Source organism: Mobula birostris, chromosome 15, assembly GCF_030028105.1.
Source record: "Mobula birostris isolate sMobBir1 chromosome 15, sMobBir1.hap1, whole genome shotgun sequence".
Taxonomy (NCBI): Eukaryota; Metazoa; Chordata; class Chondrichthyes; order Myliobatiformes; family Myliobatidae; genus Mobula; species Mobula birostris.
The window spans coordinates 37,732,119-37,751,879 of NC_092384.1; the positions used below are offsets into that span (position 1 = coordinate 37,732,119).

Below are 19,761 nucleotides of genomic sequence, written 5' to 3' on the forward strand. Positions count from 1 at the left end.
AAGGGGCATCCTGATTGGCGGAGAGCGCCAGTGCGTGCTTGTGTTTCTGGTTCCGGTGCAGGTTAGCAGCGAGGGAAAGGCAGCTCAGAGAGGTGAGTTATGGTTTGGTTTTCCTTCTCCACTCCGGACTTTTCTGCTTCAACAGCGCCCGTGGGATGGAGTCGCCGCCTCCTACCTGATGAACTGTGGGTGCTTAGGTTCCTTCACGGCTCGTTGTGCGCGATCTCGACCTGTGCTTGGGCCGTGAATCTCCCTTTGTTGCTTTACATGGCGGCGCGGCCTAGTTGCTGTTATCGTTTGTCGTCGTAGGAGGCATCCCACTCTCCCCGGCCCCACGTCGCCGGGTCGGATCGGCCAGCTTTTCCTCGCCCACAAACTCTCCCCACAGTCTGTTCGTGGCCCTTCATCCAACGTCGGTGTTCGTTGCTTCGTCAGACCTCTAATTCAATGTTGGTGAATTTGCTCACAGCAAGTGACATGTCGCTCTTCCTAAACCCGTGTTGTGAGATAGCGATTTTCAGCCGCTGTCATTTTTAAACTTAACTAGAACTAGTTGTTTTTATCAAGATGGATTAGAAAAATAGGTTTTTCTTAAGACTATTTATGACACTGTTTATATAATTATCAACAGGTTCCCAAGTTCGGGACTTTTCTTTGGGAGACCAAATCCGGAATAGTTACTAAATCAGGTGAAATAGGAGCAATTGTTTTGAAGTTCTGCAGGATGACTAGGACATCAAACCTGCCCCCACCGTTTATACTGATCTATGCTGGCCCCATTATGCACCATCTAATGCTTCGAGTTTTATAGCTGTAAAATTTACAGTCATTAAAATAAAAATGGTTAGCTTTTCAGTAGGACAGTCAGATTTGCCAGAACGGGTAAGCTGTCTGTCATCACTTTTAATCGTTTCAAGTCACTATGAGCAGTATTAAGAAGAGTTGACGGTGCTGATTGGGAAGGGTATCATATTTAGGTTTTTAGAAGGTGAGCTCTTGTGGATGCAGTTATTTTATTTGCTGTTGCATAACTTTATTTCGACAGTGTACTTTGCAGCCTTGGAGTTGTGCTGTTGAGTCAAATTTCACAATCACCATGTTGTATACGTGACATTGTTATGTCAGTTTGTTGGTTTTCCATTTTTGAAGAGAAACTTTAGAGGTAATTTTCTAGATGTTACAATGTTTCATTTGTTCTGAGTCCACTGCAATGTTTTCCATTTTTATTTTAGATTTGCTGCATTTTCTTATTTGCTTTTGTGGAGTCGTTACAGATTGTCTAGGTAGTCTTTTGGTAGGAAACAGAATGAGGGTGCAGCTGGATCCCTTTCACCACTTGCCGCCCAGGTGCATGAGGAGAGTAATCATTTACAAGAGTGTATGTGGCCATTGTGCATTTGTGTCATTCAAAGTAACTGGATTGTGACATTGGATGGGGTCTACTATACAGTTAGTGGGCTTTTATAAAATGGATCTATTCATCTAATTTAAAAATAGCTTCCACTTCTAATATGTGTGGTATGTTCGCATATGTATTTAAATACAAAATCAGAATTACATTCGTTTTCGCTGACGTATGTTGTGAAATTTGTTTTGTGGCAGCAGTACAGTGCAAGACATAAAAAGTTACTATTAAATTACAATAAAAAATGTCCTCCTACTGGCATTGCATGGAGTAGACGTGTTTCTCGAACGGCTCCATTCTTTTTATATTACTGAATCCAATCTGCTTTGAAAACTTACTCTTGGCGTATTATGATGTATCGTGCTAAAGCTTCTAAAAAAAAAAGAGAATCCTTCTGTGACTAGTAAGTTGTGCAAAAGAGGAATGGTGGGTACATGGATCATTCTGAAATCTGGCAAAGGGAAAGAAGCTGTTTCTAAAATGTTAAATGTATGAATTTGGGCTCCTGTACCACCTCCCTGATGGAAATAATGAGAAGAGGGCATGTCCCTGAATGTTTAATCATGGATGCCATGTTCCTGAGCCACGGTCTTTGAAGGATTTCCTTGATGGTGGGGAGGCTGGTGCCCGGGATGGAACTGGCTGAGTCTCCAGCCCTCTGGAACCTCTTCTGATCCTGTGCATTGGAGCCTCCATACTGTGCGGTGACGTAACCGGTCAAAATGCTCTCCATTGTACATATTTGTTAGAGTCTTTAGTGATATACCAAATCTCCAAATACTCCTGATGAAGAACAGCTGCTGATGTGCACTCTTATTGATATGTTGGGTCCAGGATAGATCATTTGAGATGTTAGTGCCAGGAACTTGAAGCTGCTCACTCTTTTGACAGCTAACCCTTCAATGAGTTCATGTGCGGTGCAGCGTAATGGGAATAAAAGTTGGGAAAGTGGAAGGAATATGCAGCAAGTTCATGAAAGAAATTAGCTTGAACATTAGATATTTCAACATCTGTAACATAATTGAACTCTACTTCAAGTCAAGTTTAGTGTGTCAAATGCACAGGAATGCTGAAGTTAGGTACAGTAAAAACTTGCTAATATTAGCATCACAGACACGTGGGTTCAGGCAACGCATAGAACATGAACATATAGTAATCATACCAGGTGGTGAACGAAAGACTTTTCAAAATTATTGAAAGGAGTACAGGTATAGTTGGAACAGATTTGGAATACTGTTGGCCATATGCTCATATTTGTCCCTTTAGTCTTTAATTGCCCACAACTCCCCTTTGATTCCTTTTGCCATGAACTTACATTACGGGGTATTTATTGTAGCCAGAGCAGCATATAGAACCATACAACCAGAAAACTACAGTACAGAAATCAGGCCATTCAGCCCTTCTAGTCTGTGCAGAAACATTCCATTAGTCTTTACGATGTGGGAAGAAATTGGTGCACCTGGAGGAAATCCACAATCGCAAGGTGGACGTGCAAGCTCCTCACAAATGCCAATCAAACCCTAGTTCCTGGAGCTCTGAGGCAGTTTCTCCATCATATATGGTCAGCTCAACATATAAAGTCACTAACTGAATTTGCAACATTGTTGTAGAAGCAATCTGTTCCTATATTAAAAAATTCCATTTACTTGGAATAGGAAAAAATTTTGGTCGGTAATTAAAGAGAACTGTGGCAACTTAACTGATAGTCCAGCTGAAATGTGACACAAGGCTGTTTTGTGTGAAATTGGAGCAATGCAACTGGATGAGTTGGAACCGAAAATTTTAATTAATTTATTATTCAGAGATTTGAATACAGTTACAGAACATTTGCATGGTGATATTCAGCTTTTCTTTGTAGTAACAAAATTATGGAGTTTTTTATTTGAAAAGCGCTGTTTGGAGTTGTAAAATTTTAGCATCAGCTAGTCCAGTTACTATATTTTTGTAGTTAGTGTTGAAGATTAGCTTGTGTGATGCTAATTAATTTTCTTTGTATTGTTTAATTTGTAAAATTTGTGAGAACATTGCGCTGTTTAACATCCTACTAATGGCTCCATTTCCTTTTGATTTAAAATACCTCTTCTTTAGAATTGTAGTGTTGATGGAATGTAAAGGGGCAAAGGAAAGATCTAGGACTCTGAAAAATTCCAACCAATATATGCAAACAGGTAATTTATTACTTGATGCTATTAAAGTAAAGACATTTAAGTAATGCTTCCTCGATATTTCTTTTTGTAGGTTAAGATGGCTACTTGGATAAAGCCTAGGGTGGCCCCAACACACAAACTCAGCGCAGATGGAACGTAAGGAAGGTTTAAAAATATTACCTACTTTTCCTGAAAAATCTGTATAAAAGTCTGCATTCCTTTAGTTTTGGAGTTTTTTTTTCAATTGCCTATTTGCTTCAGTTTTTGGAAGTTAATGAAACTTCTTGTTGCTTGAACAACCTAAAATAGAAATCCCACCATTTAAAATGTTGCTAGTTTCCTTTGGAGTAAAAGTGTACATTAGATGTTCTGACTGAAAACCACTGACCCACTGGGTAGAGACAAATAAATGTTGACCATTTTTAGCATGGTTTTTGTTGATTACATATCCTTTGTTTTACACCTTTAGGCAGTGCGTAGAACGAGTATATTAAGATCGTTTCAGACCAAGTCCTGGAAATTGACTCATTCTGTTTTCCTTCTCTCCCTCAGTACATATGTAGCTGCAGAATACAATGTTCCCAGAGAAGCTTTGCAAAGGTATGTGAAAACAACTTAAGAAATAATGGGATAAAGATTATTTTGAATTTGGAACACAAGGGGTGGAAATGGAAGAACAGGTTTCCTGCATCAAATTGGCATCTTGAATTTCCACTAAGTAGAATGTGAATCTTTCTCTTTTCTGCCAGAGCCTTTGTATTAGTGCTGGCTGCAAATAAGGACATCATAACTAATTGTTGCAACAATATCCAAACAATAACTTTGTTGCTGACCCTGTTTCCATACACTGGTTGGCCTTAATGGTATGGTCCATGGCATAACAAAAGGTTGAGTACGCCTACTCCAAATATAGTCCTACCTGAAATTTCCAATATTTTCTTTTTTTAATTTTGGATTTCTTGAATCTGCAGTTTCATGCTTAACAAAAAGTTTATCCATTTTTATCTAACTGTGGTACTAAAAAGATAGTCTTTTTCTGTATTCTAGTCAGTTTTGACAGCACTGCAAATTATGTTTTGTTTCTGTAAACACCTGTTAGAAAAGCCTTGTGTATTTTCCAGTCTCAACAATTTGATTTTAATAATGGCAGGTGCTTTGCTAGAAATCTGTGGCTTGTCACGCCTGCAAATATGTCAATCACTACTGAAACTGCCTAATAATCAGGAGTGAAGAGCCACCTTGGCCATGATTTTTCAATTGATAAAGAGACGACATTTGCCATAAGCTTAGGAAAATCTGGACAGCAATCTTGAGTGGCATGAATTTTCCCTTTCCTGCTGCATGTAACTGTTAGTTACCTTTTGTGGAAGCTATGATCAGACAATCAGATCAAAGCATTCTTGCATGACGCACTAGTGTGGGGGGGTGTGCTCATCGAGATTATCGTTCGGAAGGAGTTGGGATTCCCACACATATAATGTTAGCTTTTCAGGTCTGAGAGCACAGCTTACTAATTGAAGAATGCTGTTAAAATCACAAATAACCTCATGAACATTGCATTTTGCTTTTAACATCAAGGATGGCAACTTAACAAAAAAATTCACATCTATTCGCTGATTCTGTGTTGCTTGCCTTAGCAACAATCGAAGTAATGCACATTGTTGTGACAACTTTTCAGCAATGTGAATTTCTACACATGTTGGAAACTTCTGTCAGTTTTATAGAGTAATAATGATCACTGTTGATAGTTTTATATCATTAATACCATGAATTCCAGACATTTCTTCATTATGAATACTTATCGAAGGGATCTGGTATTAGTATCAACACTTTGAGATATACAGGAGCGTGAAGACTCATACTCAACAATTTAAGAACTGCTTCTTTCCCTCTACAATCAGATTTCTGAATGGTGTATGAACACTCTCACTATTCATTTTCTTGCACTTATTTAATTTGTAAATTTATAGTTTTGTGTCTTTGTATTGTATTGCTGATGAAAAGCAATTTTTCACATCATATAAGACAGTCAGAATAAATTTTATTCTGATTCTGAATCAGTTTGGGAATATTGGAATATTCACATCATCTAAAATTGATAAACACCCTGTTCTAAAATGACTAAAGCGTGTAAAATGCATATTAATTAATTCATGGCAAACTGCTGCTCACTGCATTTTGATGGAGTTCTCTTGCTCTCAGAGTAATTGCTGTAGCTGCTGTTTTCTATGCTTTGTTGAATAGACTGTTTTCTCAGACTCTGCTTTACAGTATATTGCTGTGAGTCATTTTTCCTCCCTTACACAACAGTGGCTAAAGCAATGCAATCCATAATTAGTGTTTTACGCAATTATTAGCACTGTCAGCCAATTATCTCTTGGTATAAAACAAGGCAGTTTAACCCATTAATGATATGTTAAGAAACTGAAGCATCTTTCAATAAATAAAGTATAATTTCTGCAAGAAAATGAAATAACAGTTATAAAATTGTGGACAGAATCCGTTTCAGGCACTTAAAACAGCATAGATACTGGTCGACAACAAAATTATCAAATCATTTCTATCTAGGTTAGGCAAAACGTCACCATCAGCGGATTTTTTTTAATACTTGCCATGCAGTTGGTCTTACTTAAAATAATGGAAACAGTTGACCTAAGAAGTAGGGTTTGTTTTTCAAAGCACCTTCTTAACATCAGCACAATCCAGAAAGAGACAATTACCTTTGATTGAGTTGATACTTACAGGTTTGAACTGACTGTCTTTGTCTTAATATATCTTTTCCATAATTTATCCCTTAATTAAAACTAAAGCTGAGGTTGCCATTGCAACATTGGGATAAATAGAGTCATGAGGTTACAGTCATACTTTCCTTGATCCTCTAAGTGTAGTTGTTTTCTCAGTCATGAAATGTGAAATTGCTAATCATGCTTCCCCAGGGTGTCAGGTGAAGTTACAACTTAATTGTCTCGAAGCAGAATTATTGTCCCTGAATAAGTTGCGAAACTTATTGTTATGCCTGCACTGTACTGCACAAAATTTGTTTGAGGCAGCAGTACAGTGCAGGCATTACAAATTACTGTAAGTTACAATCAAAATAAATATAGCTTGCAAGAGGAACGTGAGGTCGTGTTCATTGACTGATGGCAGAGGGAAAGAAGCTGTTACTAAAATGTTGAGTTGGGGTCTTCAGCTTCATGCACCTCTCCCTGTTGGTAGCAATGAGAAATGCATGTTCTGGGTCTTTAATGATTGGTGCCACCTTCTTGAGGTACAGCCTTTGAAAATTATCCTTGATGGTGGGGAGGCTTGTGGTTGCTGTCAAAAACCTCTGAAGCCCCATATGATCTTGTGGATTGGCACCTCTACCAGGCAGTGATGGAGTCAATCAGAACACTCTCCACTGTACATCTTTAGAAATTTGCTAGCATCTTTGATGTGACATACCAGATCTCCACAAACACCTTGTGTAGTACAGCTGCTGGAATGCCTTCATTGTCATTGCAACAATATAGTGAGTCCAGAATAGATCCTCTGAGAAGTTGGCACCAAGGAACTTGAAAACGCTCACTCTCTCCACTGCTGACCGGCTTGTGAGGATTCACCCCCTTGAAGGATGCTTTGACTTCCTCCTGCGAGACAGAGATCACCAGATACTGTAGGCATTTGCACAAGTGTAGTTTTATTCTCCAATACAAAGCATGTACTAAAAGCATTGAGCTCATACTTTAGTGAAGCATTACTGCCAATTATATTGTTAGGTTTCACCTTGTAGGAAGTAATGGCATGCAAACCCTGCCACAGCTGGCATGCATACAATTGTGCTTCTAACTTCACATGGAATTGCCTTTGTGCCATCACGACAGTCTTCAATAGGTTGTCCCTGGGCTTCTTGAATGGCTCTGGATCACTGGTCTTATATGCCATAGACCTGTACACAATTCTCCACAGGTTGTTGTAGCATGTTAACGCTTAACAACTTGGTAAGTCTTGGTGCCTGACAAATGTTGACTTGGCAGATGACCCTGTATATATTACTCATTCCAATTCTTTGTAAACTTGCTATTTTGTTTATCTCTTGGCTCAAAGTTTCACATGCCCCTTTCTGTACGAACTTGTACTTCATGGTTTCAAAAACAAAAAGCTGCAGGTTCTGGAAATCAAAATAAAACAGATAATGCTGGAAATGCCAGCTGGATTAGGTAACACTTGTGGAGATTATTCTTCATTCTGATTAATTGTTCAAGGAAGTGCACAGCCATGTGATTGATATCCCCTCTTGATTGTAGTATGTTGCGGTTGATTTTCTCTGGACCCAGATATAGTGATCAACGTATTTGCTCTTTGCTGCTGCTGTTCACCCATTCCCAGTCTTAAAATATCCAAAAGTTAAACAAATGTTTGACCCCCTTGATCTCTCAAATTTTCAGATTCATCTGTATGGTAAGCACTTGTTGCTGAAGAGAATGGAAATGCCTTAGAGATTGTTGAAAAGCTTGCATTGACAGCTTTCTTATTTACATTGGCTTTCTTGCAATATCATTAGTTAACTTCAAAGGTTGTGCATATTTTTGATTTCATTAGATAAGTGTAACCTCATTTTATAGCGCTGGAATTTATCCTACTTCTGTCCTCTTTTAGAACGAATGAAGTTGTGGAATATTATGGTGGTTATCCTGAAGGTTACACTGCGGAGGATTACAACTACACCTGGAGTGGTACGATTAACTATTATGCATCTACCTATTTGTAGCATGCTAAAAGTATTGGATGGAAAATTAATAATTAGCAAAGGAATAATTGGAGGAGGCATTAGGATGATGGAAAGGGTCGGGTGGTAGTTTAAACAAGATGTAGGAATCTATACTACTACTACATTTAACACACCCCACCTTAAACCAATGTTCTCTCATAATTTCTCCATGTAACCACTCCTTATCTTCTGTGTTCGCTTATCTGCTTGGTCACGTGCATTTGAGTAGTTATATAATTACAGATAGAAGATTTTAATATGCCAAATATTAACCTTGGGTCAGAGTACTAGTACTGTATTCCTATTATGGTGAAAGATGTGCTATGGCAGAAGCTGTATTCACCTAGTGGCTGAATACAAGTTCAGGGTTTGAGAGATCAGGTGAAATTCAGTTATTTTGCTCTCGGAATCTGGGTTTTGCTAGTAAAACTTAACTGTCATTGAGACTATGGTAGTTGTGTTCCTTGAACCACTATGGTTTTTAATATGGGGTGGGGGAGGATGCTCCCAAAGTACTCTTGGATAAGTTTATAGTCAATAACAATTGTGAAGTCAGAGTAGTGTGTCATTTGAAAGGGAGCCTGCATATGTTAGTATTCCCACGTGTCAAAAGCATTTCCACTATTGTAAGTGGTGCGTTCAGAATCATGCAGACAAGTAACAGCAGTGCACTGTGTATGTGGCACATTCTATAGACACCGTGCTGTTGATGAAAGGAATGAATGTTTAGAGTGGGTTGTATTTTTTGTTTGAGCAGGCTGCTGTTTTTTGGGTGGCGTTGATCATAATTGTTGGAGCTGACCTTTTTCAGAGAGTGTCATTAGACGTTTGACTTGAGTCTTATAAATGGTGTAAAGGCCCTGTGTTGTCAGATGGTGAGTCATTTGCTCCAGGTTCCCAAACATCTGACCTGTTTCTGTGGTACTAGTGGCCTTCAGGGTATTGGTTGGGGGGAGGGGGGATTGCTGGCACTGCCATCGAATGTCAGGGGTAAAGGTTAAAGATTAGCTTCATTTGTCACATGTGCCTTGAAACATACAGTGAAATGCATCATTTGCATTAAAACAAATCTTGGGCAGTCTTCAAGTGTTGCCACGCTACTAGCTCCAACATAGCATGTTTACAACTTACTAATCCTAACCTGTACATCTTTGCAATGAAAGGAAACTTGAGCACCTGGAGGAAACCCACATAAAGTTAATTGACTGGTACATTTCTGGCATAAACATTACTTCTTTTTAACCCCTGCCAAAATTCTTGCTATAAGAATGCATGTACTGCATCATTGCCGGGGAGATGCACAATCTGCACTGTATGTCTGCAGTTCTGACCTTGTAATGGAAAAAGAAGCCATTAATGAAGCAACTGCATGTGGTTAGGCTGAGACTCAGTCCTGAGACTGAGAGAATGGACATTCAACAACCAAACTTACTTTCAGGTGAGACATGAGTTCGGCCATGGTGTTTTTTTTTTACCTTGATGTACATTGAATGCAGATTTGAGATGACTTATTCCCACACTTGTCAAGTGCTGCTCTTATGTCAAGGGCAGTTGCTCTTGCCTCTCTTCTGGAATTCAGCTCTGGCACATTTTTGAACTTGGATTATCATGAGGTCAGCTGAGTTGTTCTGCAAAAGCTAAGCTGGGCGTATTGAGAAAATTATAGATAAATACTACTTGATAACTCTGCCGCCTTTCATTTTTTTGTGGTAATGTGTGGTAAGTGGCTAGATTCAATTTTTTCTTGATCTTTAGTGAATAGTTGGTTGGGTTGGTAACTGTTAGGGAATTTCCTTTTCCACACAAGACTCAGACCCAGGTATTTGTTATAGGAGACTCTATTTATGTGACACAGGGAGCAGTCCCTCTGGAGAGAGCGACACAGCTTACAATCAGTGTACGCACCCTCTTTATGGTTGATTCTGAAGGGTATGGTTTGTTCAACTTTTCCGTATTTGGTACTGCTCTAAGCAAGCTAGAGGAAAAACACTGAAGTCACATCGCCTTGTGGTGTACAGGTGTACACCTAGCAGCCAACATCACGGTTACTTATGTCTACAGCAGTAGGCTAGAGGGCAGCACCAGGATTTTCTGCTGATTCAGGCATTAAGCAATACAGACACACAATTCTGTAGTCTCACAGAGGTATTCACCTGACCCCAGTTGACCAAAATCCTCCACAGTAACAATGTTGTAACTGCACTGAATTAGCTTGGCTGGAGGCATGGCTAGCTCTGCACTGAATGTCTTGAGTTCTGCATGTGAGGTGTCATTTGGGGCATTACATAGTCTAGCTTTATCCAGTTTTCTCAGCTATTCTTGATGTCATACGAAGTAAATCATCTTGACCAAAACAACAGTTGGGGATCGTGGGTGCAGGAGTGGGAGAGAGGTTGGAATGTGTCAATTCCTCTGTCTCCTGGTGGCTTTTTACTGTCCCACCACTATCAGTCAAGATTTAGTGTGGTAGGGGGCAGATATCATTTTATCTATTGGTTGAGATTGCTGAGCCTCCTTATTTCAATCTCTCCTTATGAAGAGCTGAATGGCTCCTTTTCAGACAGGGTTAGCTCACTTACCCAGTCTCTTAACCTGGTCTCCCCATATTCACATCACTTCTCCAGCAGTCACAAGCTGAAAGTCCACATGGACATAATGGAGATTGGAATTGAGCTTGGGTTGCTAGAGCTAAATGCAGCAGCTATACACTGCTACATGCTGCTTAAAATTATTTTTCTATGAAAAGGCTATACTTATCTTGGATAGCACATGAATATGAAATATGTAGTGTTCTGTGCAGATGCAAGTGTTGGCTTTTCACAGCGAATAAAATTAGAAATAATGGTTTGAGTAATTAGAGAAGAATTTATTTGAGGAAATTCAAGCAAATGGTTAAAATTAATTTAACAAAATATATGAAAATTAAAAATGAAAGAAAAATGGAACCCAAGCAATACAGGTAGTTGCCACAGTACCATAGTGGTTAGCACAACGCTATTATAGCTCCAGAATTTGGAGTTCGATTCTGGTGCCATTTGCAACGAGTTTGTATGTTCTCCCCATGAGTGCATGGGTTTCCTCTGGGTGCTCTGGTTTCCTCCTACAGTCCAAAGACTACTGGTTAGTAGGTTAATTGGTCAATGTATATTGTCCTGTGATTAAGTTAGTTTTAAATAGGTGTGTTACTGGGTGGTTCAGCTTTCTGGCTCAGAAGGGCTTGTTCTGTGTTCTGTAAACAATGTGGAAAGGTGTTTTAGCAGAGGTGCCTGTATAAAGTTCTGATTCTCTGAAAAATTTTTGGTTTGTTAAGCTGTGCACTGAGCCACCTGGTGGTCCAGTCATGTAATTACAATATATGTTTAGATTGACTATGCATAGTTTTAAATATTTCTATTAAAACTTCTTGACTGTGTTGGGAAGAAAATGCATTAGGATGTATGACCGGAAAAATTGCAAGTTGTTTTGAAATTAACCGTTACTTTAAAGTTGCTTGAAAAAGGTTAATGAAGAAACATTTTTCATGATTTATATATGAAATTAAATTGAACAAATAATGCAGCACATTATTCAAAGGTAATATATAACAAACTATTAAATATGGCAGTAATTTAAGCTAAGTTTATTTTTTCCCTCCAGGAGGTAAGCAAGCATACTTGAAGCATTGTTGGATAGAATAAAAATGATTTAATCCCTCATTCAAAATAAGTAATTGTGTTTTCTTGGTCATTGAAGAAGCCTGCAGACCAGATGATGGGCGTCGAGAAGAGCTTTATCAACAGTTCTATAAAGAATTAGAAGATGACTACAATAAAGAAAAACATGCTGACTGTGTTGTCATAGCCTTAAGCAAGCAACAGGGGTAACTTTTTATCAGAATTTTTTTACTTTTGTTTACATTTTTGTTGGATGAAGGGCAAAAATAATTACAAACCCATCATACAGTTCATGCTTGGTTGCAGTTTATGTAACTAGCTTAATGTGCATGTTAAGTGCAAATTATATTGTATAACCCAGGGGTTCCCAACCTTTTGCGCACCGTGGACCGGTTTAATATTGACAATATTCTTGCGGACGTCACGTACATTCAAGTTCAACAGTGGGCGTGACAGGGAATGAGGAAAGGTGCAGCTGACTCATATCAGTCCATATCGCCAAATCATTTTGTTTCCTTGCGGCCCGGTGGTTGGGGACCACTGGTATAACCTAAAAGAGTATGAATAAAAATTTCCATATTGCACAGTACTGTAGTGATTTTATGTATTGCTCTGTACTGTTGCTGTTTCTTTAAAAAAAACAAATTTCATGACATATGAGTGACCATAAACATGATTCTAATGTGGGTCTCTATTGTGGACTGATAGGGGCAAGGGGCAGGCAGAGGGAAATCATGGATGGGAGAGGGAAAGGAGCAGGAAGCACCAGAGAGGCATTCTGTAATGATCAATAAACTAATTGTTTGGAATCAAGTGACCCGGCCTGGTATTTCAGGGCTGGGTGTGTGCACTGGCACCAACCCCACCCCTGGCACTCTGCCACCTGTTCCACAACCCTCCTGTGGTGCTCCACCCTCGCCCAGCAACCTTTGCTTCTGCCAGGTTTACAAACTTGTTCCACACTCCCTGTTGACAAATACAGTAGTGCAAAAGTCTTAGCCGCTCTAGCTATATATATGTGTCTTAAGATTGTAAGAATATTAGAGCACCAAAATAAAATCACCATGCCATTTTAAGGGATAGAATTCTTGATACATTGTTTCAGCCTTTTAAGGTATTAAAATAAATCAAAGCTCAATTTATTTCAATTCTTTCCTTCACACATTTCCCAGAGGCTTTGTGGTTTGAATTGGATAGTGGGGTGGCAGAATGTTAGTTGGTGAAAATGCATAATTGTAGAGCCTGATCTTTTCCAGTTTCAGGTGTACAAGATCAAAATTGTAAAAAATCCTCTGTGGAAAATTGAAATCTTTTTTCTAAAGGTGTACAAAGATTGTTATCACAAATGTTCCATTTTTTGTGTCTATTTAACACAACTGATAAATTCTGCTTTATTTTTTTAAACTCGGATTCTTCATTCTCAGTTTTTCATTAGTTAGTCATAGAATAAGATCCAGATTGCTGCGTAGGTGCTAAAGTTATCCTCTTTTTTTTTTTGCATCTATTATGCGAAAAATTAGATTATGCCTGTCTTTTCCAAACCTTGTGTGTGAGAAGTCATAGCATCTTCAGACTACAGTATTACATTGTTTGACTAGCCAACCAGAAAATATTAATTTGTTTCATTTTTAAGGGATTATGCCAAACTAGTAGGACGACGAGTACAAGAACTGGGCCTTCTCGTGGATTTGTTATATCTTAAGTTAGAGTTGGCTCTTGATACTGCACTGAAAGATGTTCGTGAAGAAGGTTCCCCGTTTTGTGTTGTTGTGAGTGGAGAACATCAGACTCTTTCATCTTGCACAGTGATTATTTTGTATGCTGGCCACAAAGGTACATTTTCAGCTTCTATAAATATGCACTTAGCATTCATGAGATGTACATTTCCAGTGATGCCGCCAAATTATATTGAAATCTTGTCATATTTGACTTGATGTTCTTAATCTGGATTGCTTTACCCTTGATCCAATTGTTGTGTCCATTGCCAATATTTTTAAGGGGCTTTGTTGCAAAGTTTCTCATAAAGCTATTGGCTCAGAGCTTGCTGTTGGTGGTGCATCTGCTATGCTTATTAAAAAAAAATTGACCAACTGCAGAGGTAATCCAAAACAAGTTATTTAAATAATATTTTTTAGAATGTCATAATTATTTTTAGTAAGTAAATTATTTAAACCATTCACAAATATAAACAAAGCACTAAACTAAATTCAAATGATTGTGGTGGGGGTACAGAGGGGGAATGTAGATCGTCTTATACATGCTGCACCTTTAGAGCAGTTCTTCTCCAGCCAAATTAGCAGGCTTGCTTTTCCTATGCTGGTTCTAAGTGCCAGAAAATTCGTATCACCTAACATGATATAAATCCATATAATATTCTCTATCCCTTGCATTTTATTTTTGTGTACATGCACACAACTAGCAAGTCACAAGTCACCAGAGTTTGGTGCACTGTCAAATCAGGTGGTTACCTGATGATGGAATTAAGATTAGTAATGGATATTTTATTTTTATTTTGAGGGTGGGAAATTGTTCTCCAGGTACAGGATGAAAATTTTAGTGGAATTTACTTCACCTGAGAGATGAGTATGAATTGATTTGTTCAATTATTACGTTCATATCGAGCAGCTCTAAAAGGAGGTAAAAAAAATTAAAACAGTCAGTATGCTCTTTTGTTTGTCTTTTTAAAGTTAGATTTTAAGATGAGTTTGACTTCAATCACAGTTTAAAATTTTACATCATATCTAAAAATTGAAATATTGAAGTGCCTGTATTCTAATTCTTAATTTCCTTAATTTCATATAATTGTAGCAAAGTTTTTGAAATATTTTAATGGTGAGACAGGCAGACCTACATTTCACAATGGATATTCTCACCTTGATCAGTAAAGACCTTTATCATTGCATTTGTGGAATAGCAAGGCAGCAGTGAAATCTAGATCTCCATGTTGAAGTGTATACGTAAGAGATTGCTTGATTTCATACTACAGTTTTGACAAATGCTGACTGTTTTGTTGGTGCAACTTATTGAGCTGGAGACTACAAACACTGCAAGGCCAATGAATCAGTTGAACCTGGTTCCAGGTAATTGAAAGTTTGCTCGATATTGGTAGTCAGGTGAAGTGACTTTGCAGGCCATGTAGGGATTCTGTAAACCGATCAGAGCCAACTGACTTTGGGGTTAGTCAGTGTCACACAATGAATGATCTGAAATTCAAAAATAATTTATGCAAGGTTTGTCAAATGAGATAATGGTCAATTAGGTAAGAGTCTTATGATCTGTGTCATGGTATGTGGTTAATTGTACCTAACTGAGCCTATTCTTGAAAACTTAGTTGTGCATTATTACCAAGTACACTGAAGAGAAAGATATTTGATCAAAAATAAAGTTGCCTCTATTCAACAGAACATCGTAATATGCCCTTGGAAGACGCTTTGGACCTGATTTCACGTGAACATCAACGTATATTTGGTGAAACTTTGGAAAAAGAACGACTTGAAATTGCACACAAAGCGGCTAATTTGGCAGATGATTATCTTCATCGTGAATCTTACTCTGAAAGTCATGTTGTGCCAAGCACCATCCGACATCTTCTATTTCTGCTTGGTGATGGAAAACATCTTTATGCCGAGGAGCTGCAAGCAGTTATTGAGTACTTGAGCAAACGAAAAGAGGATGTTGAAGCTGGTTGGTTCATTATTTTCTGTTTTCATGGGACATTTTGATGAAGTAATTGAAGAAGCAATTTTCCTTTTTTAAAATTAGTTTTTACTGTGGGTGTTTTAATGTTGAAGATGGCTTGGCTTAAACTATTTAATTTTTAATATTGTATTAATGGAAATATTCCATAGATGACTCACATGCCTTCTCTTTTGCCTAATTCTGCATTTTTATGTATGAAAAGATTCAAAATCTTCCTCTATCTTTGTGGTTCATATCGTTAAATATTTATGTTGTTCTGGTCTCCTTATTCAGTTTCATTACACATAATCAGCTTAAAAGATTGCTATATGTGAAGGCATGCTTGTGAATTGGAGATTGGTGAAATGCTGCGGATGAAACATCTGGTTTTTCATGCAGGTCAAAGACATAATTAATTTTGTACGAGGATCATCTAAAGTTGATAGTCGGTTTTGTTAACTAATTAAACATTAATATTTTACTTAATGAAAAGACGTGCTTAACCAAAACACTAGTCTAAAAAAATAAAGCCAGACAAACCAGGAAATATAAACACAAATAATACTCAGTTTTGTCATCTTTGGAAGTCAATGCCAAAGTGCTTAACCACATGTAGCCTCAGGGCCAGAGTTTAAACATTCTATTTGTAGTGCAACACAGAAGAATCCATTTACTTTGTGATCTAGAGCTTGATTTGTGCCTTTTTTTTTACCTGCACTCTAAAGTTGTAACTTTCTTAATCTGATATATTTGCCTTGACAGAGGTGAACAATACTTGGCAAAACTATCAGGAAGAGAGAACTGAAGCCTATCAATGGCCACATGAAGGTAAATGAGCAAAGTTCAAGATTTCAATATTGTGTTCTACCCTAACAAATTTTATTCAAGTGATAAATTATCTGTTTATCACATATAAATAAAATTACTGGCCTTTGCCTTCAGGTGTTGCCAGTAATTCCAAAAAGAAGTCTGTGCACAAAGAAAGGAATTGTGAATAAATAAGATCATGATGATAGGAAGTAGAATTTTAGCGGTTAAAAATTTAATTAAGTGTATGTCTTATTTTTGTGCTTTAAAGTTGTTTTCTTTATTTTCCAGCATCTCTTGTTCAACAAGCTACTGGAACTGAGAGTTACTATGACGTAGGCAGTGTTTCACAAACTTCCAGCAAGCCCAAGCCCCTCCTTCCAACACCAGTCAGGCCTCCCCTTTTGGGCCATGCTCCTCTTTCTCAGAAAAAAACGCCTCTTTTGGGTGATCGTCCAATTAGGGCTCTACTGCCTGCTCCAGGTTAGCACTTTTCCCCAAAACTTAATGCATTCAGCAGTCTGCCACTCATTATTTTGTAATGCTCAGTTGCCTGCAAAATGGTAAAAAAAAAGCTTTAAATGAGTTCAAAATGCTTCATCTTTGTTATCTCTCTTTCTAAGCACAACTTCTCAGGTTATTGAACTTTGCATTGCAGAGATGACTTTCATGGTTGCATGTTAAATAAAAGCTAATTTTATTCAGGAACAGTGAAATTTCTTGTATTTTTCAATATCCTCTGTAATATGTAGCTCTTTTTAAAGACAGTTCTATAAGAAATGTCTCCTCTACCAATGCCCTTTTGCAGTCAGTTTTGCAGTTCATTTTGCGGCATACTAGCCTGAATCAGAGGGTTTTGGGTCCACATCCCACTCCAGAAATTTGAGGATAAAAATGTAGGCTGAGACTCCATTGTGGTACTGCTGATACTGCACAGCTGCAGATTCAGATGAGATTTTTAAAGCAGTCTCCTCTTGTCTCTGCTGAGCATCTAAATACTGGCATGGCATCTTTAAAAACCACTGGAGAAACCCCTGGTGTTGTACCCAAAACTTGGTCCTCAATTGATTTTACAAAAAGAAAATTGTTTTGTGATGAATACATGGCTGTATGTGCTAGCATTCCTCACAAGTACATCATTAAACACTTTGGACTAAAAGTATTAAGAGAAGCAGAAGTAGGCCAAACAAACCCTCAGATGTGCTTACTATTGAAAAGGATTGTGGCTGACTTGATTTTGGCTTCAGCTTAATTTTCTTGCTGTTCCCTTTTACCTTTCGAATTGCCAATAATCTCTATCTCTTTGCTTTGATTTTTAATTTAATGTCTTGGGCTGCACTATTACTTTTGGGGTAGGGAATTCTGAAGATTCATTAATCTCCTGAGAATAAGTTCTTCCTCAACTTTTTTTTAAGTGGCGTATCCCATTATCCAAATCTGCATGCTTAGTTCTAGATTTTCTGATGTCCTTCATAAAGGGAAGTGTCTTTTCAGTATCTACTTTTATCAGATTCCCACAACTTGTCTCTCTGAATTCCAAAAATAAACCCAGCCCAATAAACCTCCTTCCTAAGACAGTACCTTCATTCCCAAAAACAATGCAGTGAATTTCTCTGAATTGCTTCCAATGCAAGTGTATGTCTCCTTAACTACATGTAGTACTTCAGATACGTTCTCACGAGAAGTGCTATACAGTCATCACCAGCTATGTCTACTTTTGCACTCCATCTTGTTTGTGGTACTGACCAGATAACTTGTGATTATGAGATACTACATGAATGTTTCTTCATGTGCCAAGAGCCATATTTCAGATTTTCAATGCTTTTTTTGAAGTTAGACAGAGGGCGCAGGCAAATACAAATCCGAAGACAGTAATGAATAGTTAAACAGATGTGACTATGATCAGATTAATTAAAAAAATTAGAAGTGAAACCAGGGGAAAATTCTAAAATGAAATTGGTTCTTTGGGATGGATAGAGGAATATAAAAAAGAACAGGTTAAAATAATGAACAGAAAACCAATAGGTATCTAGTGGAAAGCATTATTACAGAAGTTTAAAGAAAATTCCCTGACAGTAAGAGTTCAGTTTAAAAGGATTGTCAGTAATCATATTCTGGTTAGCAATTGCAAGACGTAGATGCTACAGGGATCAGACTTGGATCTCAAAAAATTATAATCGTATATTAATGATTAAATGAAAATCACTGATTTAATGTAATTTGCACCATCTTTTGTTCTGTTGTAGGTCATCCATTAAAATTAGGTGCTAGACTCCAGTTGCAGTAAAGAATAACAACTTGAAAGCATTGGAATGCACACTGCATTGGAATAGAGTTTGTATGTTCAATACAACATTATTTGAAGAGCACCAGAAGTATACAGCACCATACCGTACTAATACCATGGGATACTTTGATGAATAGTCACAGACTGTGAATTGTAAACTGTAGTATTTTAGCATTTTAGAACGATCCCATTGTAAGTTCAAATTTCTTTTAAAGGTGTATGCCAGTGTCATGTACAAGGACCATTTTTTTTGTAATTTATCAACGTCGCCATGAATAGTTTTGAAAAGGTTGGGAAAATCCCTTTGATAAATGTATCTTTTGCAATGGTTGTTTATTATTTCATTTGTTGGATTGCTTGTTCAAAAATTTCCCTTCTGTTAAAAATCTCTTTTTACAAAGTTTTATTGTATGGTGATTTTTTTTAAATGGCGACATAAAATGTACTCTACAATGCCTTTGGACACAAACTCCTTCCATGTGAGTATGTCTATGAAAGTAAATTGATCAAGTATCACCATACAATATTATCTTGGCCAGATTTGTACAACTGTTAACTTGACTGCTTTTTTGTACTGAGCATTGTAACAGTGCTGCATTAATTTGATGAGAAACAATATGTTCAGTAGATTCCAATTAAAGTAATTAAATTTATTTAATGTATTGAAATACACCTCTCTTAAATGAAGTTTCTAATTATTTTCAAGGGCTGCTGGAGAGGGGAAACTAGAGAACCATTTCAGAAACCAGAGTTTTCAGAGTTACAATGTGAGACTATTTTAAAGGGATGTCTTTTGTAACAACTGAAGAAAAAGTCATTATTTAAATGGAATAAAGGTTCCACTTTTCTTCCTAATGCTTTTATTTAAACCTGTAAGTTATTTGGTGCCACACATTGAGGTTTTATTTAAAGCAGGAAGAAAATCTTTTTGTAATCCAGTGCTGTTGGTTCTTGTTTTCTTGCACTTGCACTTTATTAACAAACAATATTTTGTTGATCCTTTAAATTCTTCCCGAGTTCTAAAGTTGCAAACG

General features: G+C 37.6%; 1 protein-coding gene across 1 annotated transcript; it reads left to right on the forward strand.

Moving 5' to 3' along the window:
- The first annotated feature begins 5 nt into the window (after positions 1-5).
- Positions 6-19,399, forward strand: LOC140210553 (nuclear receptor coactivator 5-like). Its single transcript, XM_072279603.1, has 10 exons — positions 6-92; positions 3,644-3,708; positions 4,105-4,152; positions 8,191-8,267; positions 12,035-12,161; positions 13,589-13,788; positions 15,358-15,639; positions 16,396-16,461; positions 16,732-16,923; positions 18,687-19,399. Exons 2-10 carry the CDS (start codon positions 3,650-3,652, stop codon positions 18,725-18,727), a joined length of 1,092 nt encoding a protein of 363 aa, XP_072135704.1. The 5' UTR covers positions 6-92; positions 3,644-3,649; the 3' UTR covers positions 18,728-19,399.
- Positions 19,400-19,761: the final 362 nt, after the last annotated feature.